This window comes from Chiroxiphia lanceolata, chromosome 16, assembly GCF_009829145.1.
Source record: "Chiroxiphia lanceolata isolate bChiLan1 chromosome 16, bChiLan1.pri, whole genome shotgun sequence".
Lineage (NCBI taxonomy): Eukaryota > Metazoa > Chordata > Aves > Passeriformes > Pipridae > Chiroxiphia > Chiroxiphia lanceolata.
Genome location: NC_045652.1, coordinates 297319 through 319284, shown reverse-complemented (window position 1 = coordinate 319284; position 21966 = coordinate 297319). Strand labels below are relative to the sequence as shown.

Here is a 21966-nt window from a genome sequence, read left to right as displayed (position 1 = left end):
AAGCATAAGCAGACAGTAAAAAGTTCTGTTGAATAAGGGCCAAAAAGTAAGTTGCATTCCTTTTCTATCTTCTTATTTTTCCACTTTATGTAGAAGCCAAACATTTAAAGTTTTTTACATGAGGAATATTAGGTTAAAGTGTTCTCCTCTGGCTAGAAGACCTCACCCAGGCCTTTTGAGACATCCCTATTCCACTACTCCCCATCTTCTCATGATCTTTCTAAGGTCATTTCAACCAATAAAAAGACACAAAGAACTTTCTATTTCTAATTTTAAGAGGCTTAATTAAAATAATGTACGAATCACAAAACTTGAGATCAACATGGGCATTTCAAATCAACGGAATATTTATGCAGGACAGGCAGTTCTGTACAAAGAGGTGAGGACCTCTACAAGCACAGTAGCAGGGGAAGAGGGGAAGAATTCTTGGTGTGATAAAAGAAATCTTTGATTAGATCACTTCTGATCAATAAAAATGAAATCTTTTTTCTAATGTAAAAGAGACCATAACAGATAATTTGGGAAGTCTTAAAAATGTCCAGTGTTTGTCCAGAAAAGCAGAAGATGGGAAGGACTGGGTGGAAAGAGCATATTTCTCTGTTCACTTAACAGTAGTATCCCTGTTATTCTACCAAATTCATTCTTGCTGCTAAAAGTAGACTCGAGATATAAAATCATCATTTTTTTAAACTTAAATACTTCTAGATTATCAGTCCACCCAATAATGTCACCTGAAAAGCAGTGCTCCAGATACAAGCTTACATTATGGCTATCCCCAAAATTCTAGCAGAGATAAGGAATCCCCTCTTTTTCCTCTTCACTGTGTGCAAGCTGGGGCCAAACCAGAGAGCTGCCATACAGTGCCTGAAGCACAGACACCAAACACAGGGTTTCATCACTTACTTTTGTCCCAGATAATGTGTACTACGCTCTCCCACATCCTAAAACAAATCCAAGGACTTTATTACTTGGAGGGAGAACTCCACATAAAGCAAGATAAAATAAATAAGAAAGACCGTACTGTGCCCTCGGTCTGGTTTTTCTTCTGGTCTGAAGACTGGAGTCCCGTTTCAGGAATTGCTTCACATACAAAAAGCCTTGGTTCACTCTGGTCCCAGAAATGGCAAACAGGGATGTGACTGTGCAGCTCCGGATACTCCAATACAGACCTACTAAGAGATAAGAAAAAATGTAGAAAGGGAGACAAAATAATTCCAGCCCATTCAGTGCACAAGTGTAAATAAAGCATGTTGTTTATTCTCTGCATTACAGCATTAACCAGATACATATTCCTGCCTCCCGACACTTTACACGTGGCCATGACACTGTTAGTTTGGTCTGTGTACACTGACCATGGCTTCGGGACATATTTTTTCTACATCTCTGTGAGGAAAAACCTGGTACTGCCACAAATATAAAGAGGCACCCAAAATCTGCCTCCCCTGAGACTCTAGGTCCTACAGAAACACTTGAACATCCTTCAAACAATCCATCTCAGTGACTGCTGCTGCTGTAGGTGCTGTAGCACAGGGGCTACCTCAGCTCAGCCTTAGAATCATGCAATCATTACAGTTGGAAAAGCCCTCTAAAATCACCAAATCCGACCATCAACCCAGCACCACCACCATGTTCACCACTAAACCACACCCCCAAGTACCTCATCCACACTTTTTTTTGAACACTTCCAGGGATGATGACTCCACCACTGCCCTGGGCAGCCTGTTCCAATGCCTGACAATTCTTTCCCTGAAGAAATTTTCCCCAATATCCAATCTAAATCTTCCCTGGCACAACTTGAGGCCTGTTGATTGTTACCCAGGAGAAGATACCAACCCCCATCTGGCTGCTGCGTGTGAAGAATTCCAAAGTGCAGTGGAACAGCACATTAAGCACCAGGACAACCCCTGCAGCCTTGGGAAAGCCACTCTCTGGCTGTAGTTGAAATAATAACATCTTATTGCCTCCTTGGGGCATTTCAATACTACTTCAGTGCCAGCCATGCCAAGACTCCAGACATACAGAATCAGACTATTTTAGCAATGGTTTAGTATTCTTCTGAAGAAATACAGAATATTGAGAGGTGTCACCTTTTTTAAAAGAGAAACCAAAGACATAATCAAAATATTTTCTATTTGCTGTCACCACTGAAGGCTGAACTTTGTGGGGAGGGTTGGAATAGGGCTGGAAGGCAAATTAAAAGAGATTCAAAGAGGTGCAGAAATACTCAAAGTCCTTTCTCTGCCACATAATTCAAAATAAATAACTTGCAAACTGAAAAACAGTATTTGTGTAAAAAAGTTCGGACTATTTAGATTTTGCCTCAGGAGGAGGGAAAGAGAAGCAGAAGAGGCAGAGATTATTATGATTTCCTGGTGAGTTTACTCGTTCTGATTTGAAGAACCTCTAAAATGAAGTGCAGATAAATGGATTATTCACACTGATGCTCAAACAGCAGTGAACCAGCAATACTGGCTTGGGACGGCCTCTGTTGGGCTACACAACATATTACACTTGGAAACAACTTCCTCACTACTCATACACTACACTGTTGCATAACTGACCAAGACATAAGATCGTAAATTTGCATTGGCCTTAGCTTTTGATGAGCTGAGTTTTCAGTGCTAAGACGAGTAATTCCTTTTTTTTTGCTTGTAATACCCATAGCAGAAAGTTGCTAAAAAAGCAATCCACCTACTCCAATGGTGGTTTTTCTTAAGAAAAATACAGTCAAAAAAATTACTGTAAAACCAGATGGGAATTTGGAATTTGTACCCTAACATTCCACTGTACTTCCACAAGAATTCCTAATTCATTGCATTGTGCTCCTAGGATTTCTAGCTTTGCATTTCCCACAGAACAGTTTGCATGAACACAAAGGTGTCAGTTCTAAGTAGATATTTCATGAGTTTTTACCCATACAAAAACATCCCTTACTGCACTTCAAAAATATTGTTTTCCAACAAAGACCTTCAAAATGTCCTCTTTTCAGTTCCTATCATGTAAACTCTTCAAGGAAGAGTAGCTTTCCAAGATTTTTCTTTACTTTAAGATTTGGATCCTAATTCCAGTCATGTAATACCTTGCACATACCCCCCTACACTCAATCACCCTCCCCTTAGAGACCTCTTGAGCCGGACATGGATTCCACATAGCTAATAACTCTCCCTGCATTTCTCTTCTGTGAATTTGTCCAATACCTCCATGAGCCCTTCCTTCATCACCTCTAACTTCCTTCGGCAAGGAGCTCCTTAGCTTAGCTGCACGTTGGCTGAAGAATTGCCTCCTCCTCCTTATTTTGAGTTTGCTTTCTAGTATCTTCGTCTAACACTCCCTAGCTCACGGTATTGGAACAGACAGGGATGCAGCCTGATGGACATACAATGCACCACCTTTCATTAGTTCTCTAGAAATAAAATAATTAAATTCACACAAGCTCCTACACAAGACAGAGGAATCTCAGTATCAAAGTGTGCTTGTCTTCACAGGGCAGATTCCCATCTTAAATCCACCATTAAAGCTTTTTGAAATAAAAGCTCCTTACTTGCCAATGCCTTGTTCAGCAGAAAGCTTCTCTCCACCATCTCCCTGTTCAGCCTTGAAATCAAAGAGCATAACTTTGTCCATTTCAACATCATAGAAACAGATCTTGGAATCGATGTTCCCATCTGCCTACAAGAAGGGAAAACAAAAAGTTCCCGAAGCATTCAAGTCACAAAGGAAAAAAGGTACGTTTACCTCATCTGCTTCATGCTTTCAACTTTCTTTACTGGTAATCACACAAGGACATTCTCAGGAAGAAATACCAGAAAACTTCTGGTTGTTTTTCTATTCCATCAAGTCAGCCTTGGATTTCTCTGAAATGCTACAAAGCAGCTTTCTTAACTAAAATACTCCTTCCTTTTCTGGGTTGTTCCCACCACAGATACAAAGCCTTAAGAGACCTTAATTTTAGTGTTTATTTACACGCTGGGACACGACACTTCATGACACAACTCAATACACTGCAAGGACCATGTAGGTTTGTTTCTGAGAAGTGAATCTTGAGTCCTCAGTAATCATGACCTGCACTAAAGTGTGAACGGGGCAGGTCCCAGGGGGTGGGTGAAGAGCTGTGCCTCACCTTGCTGACCAGGATGCTGACTTTGCTGCCATTAGCATTGCACTTGACAGACGCGATGCCTCCACGGCCAGGGAGCAGCTGGGATAAGTCCTTGCTGTTGCAGTGCACTTTTGCCTCTCTGGGGGAGGGAATAAACTTCAATCGTATGGTGGCAAGCAACTGGTAATATGCGTCAGCCAAAACATTTCACAAATTATGGGTAAGACTTTTAAAAACAAACTATTTCCACTGTATGACACCACTGCCCCAGACTCCAGTTTCCTCTCCAGAGGACTGCTGCCACTGCCTTTCCTTCAGGAATAAGTTAATGGACATTCTTTTCTCAATGAATCAGCAAAAATAAACTCCAGTGCTTCTACAGGACTCCCAAAATAGGGCTATACAGCAAGAACACCTGACCAGAGTTCTGAATTCAGAGGCCTGCTTTTCCTACAGAAGTACTACGAATGTTAAATAGAGCCCATCACATGAAAGTTCTGTGTATGGAAAGCACATCATGGAGCAGGAGTAAAGAAATGTCACTGGGGGGGTATTTATATATTTTCTTATCTCAAAAGAATCTTAATGCTGGTATAGATGCAAACCCAGCAATCAGTCAGCAACAAAGGACAAATTTCATGAAACAAAAGAGTATGACAAAAAAATGACAGTAATTTGAAGAGACAGCAATTTAGACCTATAATGCAATTCCATGAAAAAACCACTTTGATTCTGCAGAAATAACATTGTTGGGTTACATGTTTAGACCTCTCATTCGTTCTAGGTCAACTATGGTGCTTTGAAATTAAAGAGTGCTATACTGTCATCATTTCAGAAGGGGTATTTTCAGTACCAAACACAAAAATTTCACACAGCATGCAGGAGTGAAGCTACTTTTTCTCCACTATCCAACATCATAATCCAATATTTGTGCTAGTTACAACCTGCCCAAATCCAGTAACCTTTACGCAGTTTCCCAGGTGGAATCCGTGTGATCCTAACCCAGGTAGTTTCCAGTGGGTAACTAACTAGCCTTTAGCATTCCTCTGGTGACAGCATGCAAGGAAGAACAGAATCTATTTGTCTTCAGGTTTTTTAGCTTTTAAAAATTACATTTGTTATTAGTAGCTAAATTTTCTAACTGAAGGTCATGTCAGTACATATCTTTTTCATGTTTGTCAGCAAACGAGCACAGTAAAGTTTGAAAAAAGTCAGGTAAACTTCTTTCTAAACATAAGCAGGAAGAAGAATAGAGTGTTTGGTTATTGGTTCACTTTCTCCACAGATTCACTGAAACAAGTTTTCTGATTTATGAGGAGATATGGAGTTTCTTTAGTTCAACTTTTCTGAGATTAAATTCTTGTTCAAGTTGTTAGAAGAAATGTGGGGCATCCTTGCCTTGATCTTCCATAAATTTTCCACCAACTTTTAAATCCACAGAAATATAGCTCACTGTATTCTTTTTTTAAAATAATAATAATCATCATCATCCCATGACTTGTCTAATTATTCCATGGCTCTTCCCTTGCTTTGGAAATAGGCCATCAGCTCCCATAGGCTTGTTTCAAGATTCAAAGGGGCTGTCGCTTTTCATCAGATCAAAATCAACTAAAGATTCCACACAACATGTATGCTCAACTATAAACAGATTATTTTTAACTGCCTTATTAATACCTGCGCGAGAGATCAAAGATTTTCAAGTGAGCCAAATCGGTTCCCACAGCCAGGAAATTCCCACAGACATCCAGGAGGCATGGACTGCCCTCTGCTTCCGAGAACACCAGCAGCTGCTTAACTGTGCCCTAGGAAGAAATATGTAACACCAGGTTTGTGTGGCCACAGCCTCACTGGAAGGGACTTATCACCAAATTAAGTCACGAACTGTTGAACTTCTGTGTTAGGTAAATCGCTCCCAGGAAGGTGGAGAAACTCCACACACACACACACACACATACACAATCCCTACAAATGCAACCTGTGTTTCAGGTATGCATGTAGCCTCAAAAACAGTCTAAATTTAAAACACATCCTTCTGTAATAATTTCCTCTTCAATAACACAACCTTTTCCAACTTAGAGGGATATATAAGTAATGGTCTCTGAAGGTCCTTAAATACAAAGCTGCAAAAATAAATACATTATATTTATGTGATAAATCATACCCATTCTAAAATACAATATTTATTTCCTAAATAAAATGAGGTATCATAAAACTCTGATAATTAGATTTCTCTTTCTGGTTCTCACAGATTAGCAGAGGCTGCAAAGGTTCAGCAAAAGATTTTGCAGAACACACAAAATGTGCAGAGAGTATTTTTCATTATCTTGTAAGAATACTCAGTATGTTCATCTTCCTGTCAGTAATATCCATAGACATATTCAACCTGCGTGCAATTTAGATCCTCTTGAAGTCTGTAAATACTTCTTAGTTACAGTGCAGTAGTGTTCAAAGTGACAGACTTTTTAAAGAACACAAAATGTCAAAGATCTTTCTGCTGACATACTCAATGCATTTTTTCTATGACAAAGGTAGAGTTAATAGATTTGGAAAGATCACCCACTTAAAATTGAAGTTCTAACACCAATCTTTGAAAACAATAAGGCATATTTGTCCCTTCACTGTTTCCTCAGCCCTTACCTGCCAGGTGCGGACCTGGACCCGATATGGCTCCACTGTGTACAGACTTTCTCCATGCACGGACAGAACTGGAGAGTCACAAAGAAAAGAGCCTGGGACAATCACAATAAAGCCATCATTACAATAAATAGGTTCCATAAAAAGGGAAAAAAAATAACTTAAAGCACTCAATTTCCACTGTCTTGCACCAAATCCCTTTTCCAATCTGTCAGTTTGTACTGATTCCTAAACTCCTTGGTGCTGCCACCTTCTTCCATTCTGCCACTACATTCAACACCTGCAGCTCCCACTGTAAACAGGTGTTTGTACACTCTCCGTGGAAAAAAATGGGAGAGGAAGGGCAAAGAATTGATATGGGGAGTGAAAGAAAGAGAAAGGCAAGTACTGCGTGAGATTCTGGTAAGAGAATTCACTCCTTGCTTCATCAAACCGCAACTGAAGAGGGACAACAGAATCTATGGCTTTGCAATCACTTCAGGAGTGGTACAGATTGTTGGGACTGTGGTGGTAATAACACAGTGATTCAGCATGGAAAATTATTTACGAAGGAGTAAATGTAGACAAGATAAGGCACTTAGCAGAAAACAGTTGACGGTTCTTAAGACAAACCTCAAGATTTTGGATGGGATTGATGGAATTCTACATCACTTATTACTCAAGGTAGAAATAATTAGGGAGAATTAATCACTTTAAATAATAATTTACTTAGCTCTATATACAGAAATTTATGGGACAACTTTTCCTGAGAGCTGGGACTAAAACCCTTCTTCCCAGTTCTTATGCAAGTGCTATGAAACCTTGATGACACTTTCCCCCAAGCAAAGCGGAAAAGCCTTCAATAGCCGTTGACATGTCCTATCTGTAAAGGCAACAGGAGCCACAGGTACAAAAACAAGAAAAAATTCTGTTCTTGATCAAATGTTGGAAAGATGCACTTTAAAAAAAACAAAAAAAAAACAAAAACAAAAACAAAAACAAAAACAAAAAAACCAAGCAAACAAAAAAACAAACACAAAAACCAAAAACAAACAAAAAACCCACAAAAAACCCCAAACAAACAAAAAACCCCCCAAAACCCACAAAAACCAAAACAAACCCCCCAAAAAACCAACCAAAAAAACCAAACCAAAACAAAAAACCCACAAAAAACCAAAAAACAAAAAACAAAACAAAAACCAAAAAAAAACCCAAACAAAAAAACCAAAAAACACCTAAACAAACAAAAAAACAAACAAAAAAACCCCAAAATCAAAAAGAACAAAACAAAAAAAAACCCTCAAAACCAAAAAAACCCCAGAACACAAAAAACAAAACAAAAAACCCAAACCCCCCCCAAAACCCCCCCAAAACCCCAAAAACAAAAAACAAACAAACAAAAAACCCCAACACAAACCCACAAAAACCACCAACAACAAAAAACCAAAAAACGAAAAAAAGCAAAAAAATTAACAAAAAAACCCAAAAAACAAAAAAACCCCAAAAATAAAAAAAAAAACAACAAAACAAAAACAAAAACAAACAAAAAACCCCAAAAAAATCCACAAAAAAACCAAAACAAAACCCCCAAAACAAAAAAAAACCAAACCAAACCAAAAAAAACACAACCCCATCAAAAACCAAAAAAAAGAAAACAAAAAAACCCAAAAAACCCAAACAAAAAAAAAACCAAACAAAAAACCAAACAAAAACCAAACAAAAACAAACAAAAAACAAACAAAAAAACCCCAAACAAAAACCAAACAAAAAAGAAAAGGAACAAAACCCCAGAAACCCCCCAAAACAAACAAAAAAACCAAAACACAAATAAAACCCCAAAAAAACAAAAACCCCACAAAACCCCCACAAAAACCCAAAAACAAAAAACAAACAAAAAAACCCAACAAAAACCCACAAAAACCAACAACAAAAACCAAAAAACGAAAAAAAAAGCGAAAAAAATAACAAAACCCCCCAAAACCCCAACAAAACAACAATAAAAAAACAAAACCCCAAACCCCCCCCAAAAATCCCCCCAAAAAACAAAAAACCCAACAAAACCAACAAAACCCCCAAACAACAACCAAAAAAACCCAAAACCACAAAAAAAAACCAAAAAAACCCCCAAAAATCAAAAAGAAAAAAAAACAACAAAAAAAACCCCAAAAAAACCCCAAAACACCAAAAAAACCAAAAAACCCACCAAAACCACCCAAAAAACAAACAAAAAACAAAAAAGCCCCCACAAAAAACCAAAAAACCCCAAAAAACAAATACAAACAAACAAAAACAAAAAAATCACCAAAAAAACCAAAAACCCCCAAAACCCCAAAAAAACCAAAAACCCCAAAAAACTGAAAAGCAAAAAAAAAACCACAAAAATCCCACAAAAAACTACAAAACCCCACAAAAAAACTACAAAAACAAAAAAAACCTAACCCCCTCAAAAAAACCAACCCAACCCCCCCCCAAAAAACCCCCCAAAAAACCCATAAAACAAAATAAAACAAAAAAACCCAAAAAACAAAAACACAAAACACAAAAAAACCCCCAAAAAACCAAAACAACCCAACCCCCCCAAAAAAAACCAAAAAAGAAACAAAAAAAATAAATACAAAAAAACCCCCCAAAAAAACAAAAAAGCACCAAAAAAACCCACAAAAAACCAAAAAAACAAAAAAAACCAACCAAACAAAAATAACCCAAAAAAACCCACAAAACGCCCAAACCCCCCCCAAAAAAAAAAGAAAAACCCCCCAACTCCCAAAAAACAAAAAAAAAATCCCCCCCCAAAAAAACCAAAAAAACTAAAGAAAAACCAAAAAACCCCCCAAAAAACCAAAAAAACCCCAAAAAAACCAAAAAAAACAAAAAAAACCCCAAAAAAACCCAAAAAAAACCCAAAAAAACCCCCCAAAAACCCCAAAAACCCAAAAAAACCCCCAAAACCCCAAAAAAAAACCCAAAAAACCCCAAAAAACCCCCCAAAAAAACCCCCCCCAAAAAAAAAAACCAAAAAAACCCCCAAAACTCAAAAAAGTCCAAACAAACAAAAAACTAAAAAAAACCCCCAAAAACCAAAATACCCCCCAAAAAAACCCCAAAACCCAAAAAAAACCCAAAAACCCCCAAAAAACAAAACAAAAAAACAAACCAAACCAAAACAAAAAAAACAAACAAAAAAAACAAAACAAAACAAAACAAAAAACAAGAAAAAACACCAAAAAAACCCCGAAAACCAAAAAAACCCAGAAAAACTGAAAAACCAAAAACCAAAAAAAAAACCACAAAAATAAACAAAAAATCTAAAAAAAAAAAAAAACAAACAAAAAAAAGCAAAAAACCCCTGGAAAAAAAACAAAAAACCCAAACAAAAACAACAACAACAACAAAAAAACCCACACCAAACCGAACAAAAAAAAAAAGCAGTTCTATCCTCATATCATGTTTCGTGCAAGGCCCTGTACAATGTAATTTTGCTACATCAGATAGAAGTTTGTTTCCTCAAGTCTTGAGTTTTTTGCCAGTCTAGAGGAAGCTGTCCCTGCCCAGGGCAGGGGGGTTGGAACGACATGAGCTTTAAAGTCCCCTCCAACCCCAACTCTTCTATGATTCTATGACTCCAGTCCATTAACTACCATGAATGAAGAGAACATATAACTCTGAAGGAAAAGAATCATTTCAACTCTGACCAGTGTTTTAAGTCCTACCTGCACTTTTGAAGGTATCTCCTGAACACTCAAAGACAGTCACCTGCTTCCCGTTCCAGAATACTAGAGCATCCTAGAACAAACAAAACACCAAATGAAGGTATACATTCAGTTCCTTTGGAAACATACAGGAATGTACACAATAACACAGCAAAGAACTCCACCACAATAGCCACCATTTACTAGTTCCTCTGTACATTGGGCTGGAAGGCTTTTGGTAATCCAGAAGTTCTCTGGGTTCTGGTCAGCACCTCAAGAATTCCTGAGTCCCTGTGCTATCTGAAAAACCAGCTCCACCACAGCACCATTGCTACCATTACAACACTACCTCCATAACACACTAAGCTGAACATCAAAGAAAGTTTATCTTAAAGACTTAGAATGTTTGATCTCTATATACCGAACTGGGCAACTGATTAAGCAAATAAATGAAAACAAAACAACAATTAACCTTAGTAGCAAAGACTCCATTAACATTCATATCGACACGGAGGCTGTGCGTGGCTCCTGTGCTGAAGGTGGTCACATTGAAGAGGCTGGGAGACACCTGAACCACAGCCACCTGCTGATGAAAATGCGCCGACATGGCCTGTTCGCTGAGGATCACCACAGAGCTCAGGCTGTTCACTGCCAGTAGGTTTTTTCGGGAGCCCCACTGTACAGAAAAGGGAAAGAAAAAACACACCATTTCATCTATGGTCTTGAACAGTCACAGCAATGTCCCCAGGGAGACGACATAGGGAGGGACACAAATAAATAAATAAACATTTTTATACATACATGAAGTTCTACTATCTAAATACAGCTATAGGCAATGACTAGGAATTATTACAGATTCAAACTATTATGCTTGTTATCCAGCTACTCAGACTCCCTTCGTCTAAGTAGAGGAGTTGGTTTTTAAATTAAAACTGCTTCTTTTTTTAAGATACTATTGCACCACCTTACATTTACTGCTGCAAGAGAGCATCATGTATTTAAAGAGTTTAATAACTCTTTCTAATATCCAACCCAAAGTTCCCATGACAACTCCAGGCCATTCCCTGGGTCCTGTCCCTGGTCCCCGTCCCTGGTCCCCAGAGAGCAGAGCTCAGGGCCTGCCCCTCCTCTGCCCCTCCCCAGGAAGTTGGAACTGCAGTGAGGTCTCCCCTCAGTCTCCTCTTCTCCAGCTGAACACACCAAGTACCCTCAGTGTCCTCGCATGGCTTCAAATCAAGGCCCTTCATCATCTTCATTGCCCTCCTTCCAACAAAAATAATCTAGAGTTTCCATAATTAAAGACAGCTTGATGAGATAAACCCACTGTGCTTGTTGACAATTGTTTGGCAATGCTTTTGTTTATGCTCCCAAACATTGGGAACAAGGTGCTATTTCTGGACAGTGCTTCGTATCCTGTTATCTGGAAAAGGCTCAAATGGGCAAGAAACACCTATATTTCTTCCCTTCCCTCAACTTATTAGCAGATGTATGAGATATTCATGGCACACACTATTTCCTGTATCCTGGACCTTTTGTTACTGAAGTATGTTCATAAAACACTTGGATTCTCTATTTTCACAGCACTTCTGGTTTAACTTTGTAAGCAGGACTGTGTTATGGACTCCCACTGCTTTTTAAATACTTTCCACTCTTATGTGGAAACAGAATAATAACAAATATAAAATTACTTTCTCTTGAAAGGCACCAGATACATTTGTTTGATTTTCTTTTCTTATGAAAAATAATGGAGATTGTTCTCACATATGAAACCAGCAACAAAATGATATAAAGTATAATAGAAACACTCTAAAATTGAAAAGTTAAATTCGTGATTGTTATACTCAGCATTTCTCTTCCGCATACATCAAAATGCTAACAGGTATAGAATGACAGTGTTTAACCTCACTGTGACAAGTGAAAATATTTCAAATAAATAAAAATGCTGAACCCTGACACTTAACAGGCGATGGGTTAAAATATATTATAATGCTGTATCTTGTTACAGCCTTCAGCATTAAAAATAGTGCAAATAGCAGTAGAGATGGTTTAAAGTATTTGGTTTACAAATTTGTAAGAGTGAATTTATTATTCCCATCTAGTCTGACACTATCACACATTATAAAATTATCTGGTAAACAAGAAATGTTTTTCTGATGAAAAAGCAGCTGGAAATACCATTTGGTGTGTAAAAACATAGCATTCCGTTCTAGATGGCCCATCTTCTCACCAAAAAATATTTGGTTGTAAATACATCCTTTTATTTTTCATAACTACCAGTAAGAGCAAACTTTATGTTGAGAAATTGATGAAAAGAAGAAAATTATTGATGAATAAAAGTATGCATTTAGTCAGCCTTTCCTGCTTGTTATTTTAATAAATTTATGTAAAATTGACATTCCTGACAACCTTTCTTTTCCAGAAGATGACTTCAGGGTGCTGAATCCAAAGGGTTTGTCGATGAGACACATGATGGAGAGACTAGCTACAAACAGGGAATATTTCTGCCCATTTCAATTTTAAAAGTTACTTGATTTTCATGGTTTTTCCTCCTAAGGAGGACCAACCTGTGGTGGGACACATATCCTTATGAGAATGATTGTGTTCATCTGTTTCACAAAGGTGCTCTATTCATCCAACTGTTGTGAAGTCCCACCAACATTCAAGGAAGCTCTTTCCTTTCTTACCTTTATCTGAGTGACATTTCCCTCAAGTTCTGTGGATGCCTGGAACTTCCACTTCTCCTTGCCCTCCAAAGCCCCTGTGCTCTGGTCAGATCCTGCTGTTTTCCTCCACATTGCTACCCTCCCTTTGCTCGTTCCAGCTGCCAGGAGACCTGCCATTCACAAACACACCTCAGGAAAACAAACCCACGTTAGACAATGTAACAGGCAGCCAACTCCAATTCTCAGGTACTGAGAATCCACCTTGCACAGAACCATTTTTTGCCTTACTCACTGCAAACCAAAATCCTAGTCCTAGACTGGGGAATCTTTCTGGAGAAACAATAGGAGGAGTTCCACATCACAAGGTGCACTTTTTAAGCTACCAGATGAAGTTATCTTTTACATATATCAGACAATGACTTCATTTTAACCATTTATTAGAATACAGAACCATAGAATATCCTGAGGTGGAAGGGACCCACAAGGATCATTGGGTCCAGTTCTTGGCTCTACACAGGACACCCCAACAATCCCACCATGTTCCTGAGAGCATTGTCCAAATGCTCCTTGAGTTCTGGCAGCCTTGGGACCAAGACCACTGCCCTGGGGAGCCTGTTCAGTGCCCAACCACCCTCTGGGGGAGGAACCTTTTCCTGAGATCCAATTTAACCTAAACCTAAAACCTTCTACATCACATGCTGCCACCGAGACCCTCAGTCACAAGGCAAATATACTGAAATGACTCCAGGGCATGGAAGGCTGAGGTTTGACAAGGATTAGGACCAAGAGATCACAGCTCCCATGTTATTTCTCACCTTTAGCACTGCAGTAAGACACGCAGTTAATACATTCTCCTCCTTCAAAGCCAAATTGCACATCCGGGGAGAGCACATAGTTCTCATCTCGGTCCAAATCCCAGAACCTAAGGCACACAAATCAAGAGTGTTAATAATGCTTTTCCTTCCAAGTGTCTTGCTAAACACAGTTCAACAGGATGCTGTACATGGCATGAATTTGCTATTTCCCTAATACCCAGATCATGCAATTTTTAAAATTAAATTGTCAGCAGCTGCCTCTAGAATGTGAATTTCTTAACAATCCTTTTCCTTTGACTTTTTAATCTGCAGCACATTTTGGGATATTCTACTATGAAGAAAGGTATCAGAAGCAAAATCAGCTTTAAGAAAAAAAGAAAAAAAATGAGGGCTAGTTGCAATTTTCCTCCTCCCTACTTATGCTTCCTCCCCTATTTTAAGAATATCCCTTGATTAGCCACCAGTCCTTCGGATTCCAGATTTATTTTCTAGAACTAAACACTGCCATAAAACATATTCCGTCTTGATACTCGGTCTTTATTGTATTCTCATAAAATTAACAGAAGATCCTGTCTGATAGTAGCAGATAGGGAGCTAGTGATGTTAATGGAACATTCCCACCCTCCAAAAAGTTAGAGGAAACAGGTACAGCAAGTCATAGTAAAGACAGGGAGAAAATATTTTAAAAAGATTCAAAAAGGTAAAACTACAGAACACAGTAACATAACAGCATGGCAGAGCAACATATGTACTTTAAAGGATTAGGGACAGGAGAAACTTAATTACTTGTCTTATATTACAGTAACAGAGAAATGACCTGAAAAGTAAGCACTTTTTTCCAGTTGCTGATGCTATGAGTATCCTAAGGATCAGACAGGAACAATGGCAAGAGCAGTTAAATGGCTCCAAAACCCCCAGGTGGGTCTATTTTTAGAAGAAATCAATAACAGCACTCAAGGAAGGAACAGATTTGGGTAGCACTGTCTAACAATATAAAATACCTTAGAGAGAAAGCAGGCCATATAGAATCAGGTTTTGTCCTCAAGGAAACAGATTTTTCATTCAATTTCTCTATTTATTTTGAGAAAAACAATTAGGAAATATTGGGAGTTTTTCATTATTGGTAAAAAAACCCACAACCAACATTTCAGCAAAATATTCAGTTCATTGCAGACTGTAAACCTTTCAGTTGGCCCTTCTCAGGGGCATCCAGAAAACTTTCAAACGAGGGTTCTTACCTGATGACTGTCTCACCTAGCGCTGTAACAACCAGGCAATGGTCTATCAGAATGATGTCTGCCGAATGAGCAGTCTTCCCACTTAACTTCACCTGTTAACCATAAGCACATAAATAAATTTACAGAAGGTAGGAGGAACACACTGAAGGACAGTAAGCATCTGAACTGCCTAGTTTGGCTAAAAAGTTAAGATGTAAGAATAACTCGACCCATCTGCCAGTTCAGACAGACTAATAGTGATCACCACTAAGTGCATCAAGATGTGATGTATAAATTTAATAAAAGAAACCTTGTAGTGGGTTAATTAAGTAGGTAAGGAGCAGTTTTTCACTCTTGCACTAGGTCTTCTCTTAGAACTTGATAAAGATTGCTTCAAAATATGAAATACCAAATCTTACTTCTAGTCAAACATAAGTAATGATCAATAAGAGGTGGATGCTCCTGTAATACACAAGTGTCCAGTCTTTTTCTATCTTAGATAAAGAGAAAAAACATCCTAGGAAGGTGAAGGTTTGGGTTCCACCCACAAGCAGCATTCTGTAACAGTGCAGTATTTTATTTGAGGCAAGGAGATTATAAATTCTGGAAGATGTTTGTTTGCTTTTTGCCCTTTTTTGCCCCAAATAATTTTTGGGTCACTACATTATTATTTGTGATTCTGTGACTACTGGGCTTTAATTTTTCAAAAGCTGCCTTGCCTCTCAAGGCCTGTAAAATGACACCATCTTTCAGATGTGCAGACAAAGGCAGTGTCACCCAGAGGAGGTGCTGAAAGACAGGTAAGCTCCAAATCTCTGAGGACACAGATTATTGACTATTTATTTACAACACATTTTAAAAAATATTTGATTATACTGGAATTTCCAGTTTTTCTCCAATTCACTACGAAAAGGCAATGAAGTGTAAAAGGATTAAGATAGGATCAAAATGAAAGAAAATTATGAAAAAATAGGAAGACAAGATCACAGAATCAAAAAACCATCTTTCCAAGTTCAGTAACAGATCACCCTATTCCACTTTTAAATGAGCATATTTTTGTTTGTTCACCAAGGTATTATCTGAGAAACAAAAATGACAGTTCCTTCATTTGTAGGTAAAATAGTAATAATCAAAAAAAAAAAAAAAACAACAAACCAAACAAATACTTACAAAGAATAAATATTGCAACTTTACCCTGTAGTGTGACTCTTACCTTCATGAGCTCTTCTGCCTCTCCCTCAGGGGTAAGTGCATACAAGGACAACTGCAGGTTCTCTGTTATTATAAGTAAAACATCTCTTTCCTCCAGCAACAGGAGCTTTCGGACCAGACTGTCAGTGGACAACACCTGCCTTGTCTTTCCTTTGTCATTCACATAGTGCACAGAACCTGCAGCACACACAAACAAGGTGCAGCTTTTAGTCAAAAGCTTTTAGCTACAAACCCCAAAGTTGCTGCTTTCTGTCTGAACAAAACATTCCACAAGTGCTGAAAAGGTAAAAAAACCAACAATTCTTTTGTCTTATAGTTTGTCTCACGATACAGACTATGACAGCTGACAGGAGCAATAAACTAAAGCTTATTTTTCCCTATTTAGGAAATCCAATAATAATAATAATAATTTTAAACTACAAGCAAACTTTCTGCATGAAAGATGGTTTCTGAAATCTTCAGTCTTAGAAATAATATGTGAAAGAAGAATGGCAGCTAAGAATTGGTTCAATTTACAGCAGAGTTTAGATGACAGAAAACTGCAGACCTGAAGTTCTCCATTGTTTAGAAACACCACACATCAAATTCAGCTTTAATCCATTAATTTCACTGGCAAATGGGATTGTGTCTTTCTAAGAACACTGAAAACAGCAACTACGGCACCCATCAACGTTTTAAAAGCCACTATCATTTCATTAAGTTGTACTATTCTATAAATCATAGAATCACAGAATGATTAAGGTTAGAAAAGAGCTCCAACATCATCAAGTCCAACCTTCAACCAAGTACCACCGTGCCCACTAAACCCTACCATGAAGTGCCACGTTTCAGGGCATGTTGACTCCACCACTGCCCTGGGCAGCCTATGCCGGTGCCTGACTACCCTTTCAGGGAAAAAAATGTCCCAAATATCCAACCTAAACCTGCCCTGGCACAACTTGACCCTGTTTTCTCTCCTCCTGTCCCTTGTTCCCTGGGAGCAGAGCCTGACACAGGGCTCCCTGTCAGGGAGTTGCAGAGCCAGGTGGTCCCCCCTGAGCCTCCTTTTCTCCAGGCTGAGCTCCCCCCCAGCTCCCTCAGCTGCTCCTGCTGCTCCAATCCCTTCCCCAGCTCCGTTCCCTTCCCTGGACACGCTCCAGCCCCTACACGTCTCTTGTCTGAGGGGCCCAGAACTGCCCCCAGGGCTGGAGGTGCCTCAGCAGTGCCAGCACAGGGATGGGCACTGCCCTGGGCCTTCTGATACAGCCCAGGGGCCATTTGCCTTCTTGCCCACCTAGGCACACCTGGCTCATGTTCAGCCACTGCTGACCAGCACCCTCAGGTTCTTTCCTGCTGGGCACTTTCCAGCCACTCTGTCCCAGGCCTGGAGCTCTACAAGGTTGTTGGACTCAAGTCCAGAACCCAGCACTTGGCCTTACTGAACCTCATACAACTGGCCTCGGCCCACTGCATGTCCAGGTTTAGGCAGTGAAAACCCCTACATGGTTGTTTGCAAGTGGTATTACAAAAATCACCCAAACCAATGTAATTGAAACCTGATAGATCTCATGCCACACCCACATAATGTCTTAGCAAATCATGGTATTGTACAAGGGTGATATTTTAAACCAGTGCAAATCAAAAAAAACCTGCGAAATTAAATAGTATCTTCCCCCAAAAGCTGAAGCAGAAAATGCAAATGTATAAAAATGAACATTAAGGATCCATGCTAAAATGTTGTACCCAAGGAACAATATGATGTATCTAATTAAAAGAATGTTTAGATTTCCAAAAATCTTCAAATACATTACCATCCTCTACATTCCAGCCATATAAAAAAAAATAATTTAAAGTTCTGTCCCACTGCTTTATTCTCCCTGACATAAAACACTGCACAGATAATTTCATCTTGTTAAACCACAGAATGGTTTGGGTTGGAAGGGACCCTAAAGCTCATCTCTTTTCAACCCACCTGTCATGGGCAGGGACACCTTCCACTATCCCAGGTTGCTCCAAGCCCTGTCCAACCCGGCCTCTAACACTTCCAGGGATGGGGCAGCCACAGTTTCTCTGGGCAACCTGTGCCAGGGCCTCACCACCCTCACAGCCAAGGATTTCTTCCCAATATCTCATCTATCCCTGCACTCTGGCAGTGGGAAGCCACTGCCCCTTGTCCTGGCCCTCCAGGCCCTTGTCCAAAGTGCCTCTCCAGCTCTTTTGGAGCCCCTTCAGGGCCTGGAAGGGGCTCTCAGGTCTCCCAGGAGCCTTCTCTTCTCTGGGTGAACACCTCCAGCTCTCCCAGCCTGGCTCCAGAGCAGAGGGGCTCCAACCCTCTGATCATCACTGTGGCTTCCTCTGGACTCGCTCCAGTAGCTCCATGTCCTTCCTGTGTTGAGGATCCCAGACCCTGACACAGAACTGCAGGTGGGGTCTCACCTGAGGGGGCAGAGGGGCAGAATCCCCCCCTCCCCTCCTGCTGCCCACGCTGTGGGATCAGTGCAGGATACGGAGGGTTTCTGCATCCCAGCACACATAGACAAGGCATGTCCAGTCTCTCACCCACCAACACCCCCAAGTCCTTCTCAGGACATTTGGGAGTTATGGCAAATCAATAACCAGATTAAGAACTGTGTCCAAAACACATGCCCAAACCAACCTAGTCAATGAGGCTGCTCAAAAGGAACAGTGCCATTTGACTGAAATTTGAGAAGAGCGGCAAGGAGGCCCAAGCAAGGACAGCACCTGCAGGACGCGCAGCCTGTCCCTAGATGGGGCTCTGCACTACCAAAACAGCGGCTTTGAAGGTGAGGATGGAACACGCACAGCTTCTCAAAGCTTCCTTCTCTCCTTGTACCTTTGAGAAGTGCTCTGTAAGCCTTTTCCAACCACGCAGCTGGCCCACGCCACTCCTGCCAGCTGTACTGGTGTAAACGGGGGGTGTCATTCTTGATAAAACACTGAATCACACTGTAACTGAGCTGCAGAACCAGTGTAACTGAAATGTTTTCAGAGTAGTTACACTTGAATCAAGAGGACTATATATTCAAATCACCTGCCAGAAACATACTCATTGTGCTACTTGTCACACACATTCTGTCTCCAGTTCAGAATGAGCAGGTTAGAGAGAGAAGGCATCAGGAGAACAATGGGGTGAGAAGAAAATTGCTTGGGGCAAACTAGTACCCAGAAGACTAAGAGGGAGAGGAAAAGACCACAACGAGGAAAAGACCAGGAAGAGATGATATTAGGGAGAAAACTAACAGAACAGATTCTCAGACTATTTTTGCTCTCTTAGACTGAAGCATCATTTCAAAGAATGAGAAAAACATGAAAAAGCAAATTCAGAATTTATTTTAGGAGGTATGTTTTAGCAGCATTTGCCTATTTATAGATAAAAACACTTTACGACACACATTATTTTGAAGGTTTGCACAAAGTGCTGACAACTGCTAATTTTATCTACACTTGTGTTAGAGATGGTTTTCCTTGTGCTCACTTCTTCAGGAACCTGACTAACCCAATACCTCTGGTGTCCTTGTGGACAGGACCACCCTGAAGATGGTAAGATTTAAACAATTTTATTAATTTCTTCTTACCACCAAACATTCTACAACTCCTATGAATACTCTACTCTGTTGAAAATATGAACATGATGGATATATGGATATACTCCAGATGTTAGATATATGAAAACAGAACTATTGTGCACTGAGCTACTTCGAAGCTTTAAGGAAATGTTCCAGCAGACTGGAAAAGTGGTTTTGCTCTTACCATCTGTCAAAGTGATAAAGAAGGAGAGTCCTTCCTGGACTGCCATTTTCAGAGGTGATCCCTTTCCAGCTTTCCTCCAGTTAAACATATCCAAGGCCTTCTCATCACCACTCACAGCTGCTTTTGCCAGCTGTACAAAGTCCCTGCAAACAGAGATACTTCAATCCCAATTCCTTACAGAACAGAGTAGTTTCAGTCTCAAAGGATGGATGCCTAGTTAATTAAGTGTATTGTATAAAAAGAAAAAAGATGTTTCATACACTGATTGGAAAAAGGGCAAACTTAAAAAGATGAAAACTAATATTAAATTTTTTTTGTATTTGCATTGTTTCACCTTTTTTTTTCCATAAGCATTATTATTTTTACAGAGATATGAAACAGAAGAGCCCAGGCAAGGAAAACTCTTCTTTTTTACTAGAGCTGTTTCCTATTTCTTGCTTGGAGAAGAAAGAATAATGCTTAAGAACTGACTTTTAATTTAATTATTTTTGCCAATACTTTAATGATAATCATGTTTCCAGTGTGCTTTTCACGATCAGCAACACTGCTAATTAGAACTAAAGACAGAAGAGTTAACAGCAACAGATAGAAGGTATGGACAAGAGGAGGAAGTCCTGTTGCCAGAGACAGCTATCAGTGGGAGAAGAGCTTGGAAATAAAGGGCAGTTAGGAGAAGAACCTTTTTTCATATATTTAAAAATAGTTCATCTGTGAGTAGGACTTTCTTTCTGTGGAACAAGACAAAGACCTGGTCTAGCAGAGCTTTGCCAGGGTCAATACTCACTCGCCAGGAGGGGGTGGCCGGAAGACACAATGCCCCAGGCATTTCCCATATTCCTGCTTCACCAGGGCAGGGCCCTGCACTCTGCCTCGGTGGTCCACCTTCCACAGAAACAGGACACCGTGCTGGAAAAAGACAACAGTTAATTCATTCCACTTTGCACACAGATGAGAATCCAAACTTCAGCTACTCACTACACATAAAAATAAAATAAACATTTTATTGACAGAACAAAACCTTTCCTTTCATTTAGTTGACACATAATCACTCCCACTTAAAACTAAGCCACAGGGAATCAAAGTTATCTTTAACATTATATTATTTCCTTCTTTTTTTCTTAAGATTAAAAGTTCTAACTTCTTTTCAATAGTAAGATGGCATAATTTATACCATCCAAAACTGTTTATTAAGTGCAATGCTGTCTCTTGCAGCTTAAATAATGTCACTCAGCTGTGCATCTGTGACACTGCTGTACTCTTGTCCCACAAGGCCACTTGCAGTTCATACAATGTTTGCTGGTTACCGCTGAAAATCACAGGATCCTATGACCTTGCTGGCTCCTCCTCTCACTCTTCCCTCAGCTTTAAATATCACCAAATTCCAAGGATCCCAATTAAAACCACCTGCACCATTTACAGGAATGGAGGAAAAGCCAGCAGCTTTCTAAAGCTGCTGAGCTTCCTTCCATCTCATTCTAGATATCTCAGCCTGTATCCAGATAAACTAAACTAGTTGCAAACTCCGTTCTGAGTTTGAAACACATAAGATTGGAAATGAAAAAAAAAAAAAAAGCTCACTACCTCTTCACCGGAAAGGATGTAGAACTGGTCTGTTTTCAAATGGTATTTGAAAAGGACAAAGGACATTGACCTCATTATCTATCTGGGTCCCTTCCAAATAGATATGTTTTCACATTCTATCCTGTATTTTCCAAATCACTCTTAACAATCTAAAGCTTTAGTTCCTTGTTATGAAAGTTATTTGCCTTACAAATAGGTTTTCATCATAAGAAGGTACTTAGGTCTTTAGGATTCTTTGTGTGATAAAAACCTTAAAGTCATCCATGTTATTTGTTACTTAAAACATAAATTAAGAGCTTCTGATTTTCACAGCATCCTATTCCAACT

General features: G+C 39.5%; 1 protein-coding gene across 5 annotated transcripts in view; it reads right to left on the bottom strand.

Annotated features, from left to right (window-relative positions):
* The window catches only part of IFT140 (intraflagellar transport 140), an 82256-nt gene that overhangs the window by 48280 nt on the left and 12010 nt on the right, over positions 1–21966 (bottom strand). For 4 of the 5 annotated variants that reach the window (XM_032703559.1, XM_032703557.1, XM_032703560.1 and 1 more), the window contains 13 exons: positions 20843–20964; positions 20059–20201; positions 16310–16485; positions 15118–15209; positions 13880–13986; positions 13086–13234; positions 10874–11077; positions 10423–10495; positions 6737–6828; positions 5774–5901; positions 4121–4238; positions 3542–3669; positions 1022–1172 (listed from right to left, as the gene is read on the bottom strand). In XM_032703559.1, the coding sequence (XP_032559450.1) occupies positions 1022–1172; positions 3542–3669; positions 4121–4238; positions 5774–5901; positions 6737–6828; positions 10423–10495; positions 10874–11077; positions 13086–13234; positions 13880–13986; positions 15118–15209; positions 16310–16485; positions 20059–20201; positions 20843–20964 (1683 nt within the window). The remainder of the gene's footprint in view (positions 1–1021; positions 1173–3541; positions 3670–4120; positions 4239–5773; positions 5902–6736; positions 6829–10422; positions 10496–10873; positions 11078–13085; positions 13235–13879; positions 13987–15117; positions 15210–16309; positions 16486–20058; positions 20202–20842; positions 20965–21966) is intronic. The other variant, XM_032703556.1, reaches the window with a different exon arrangement.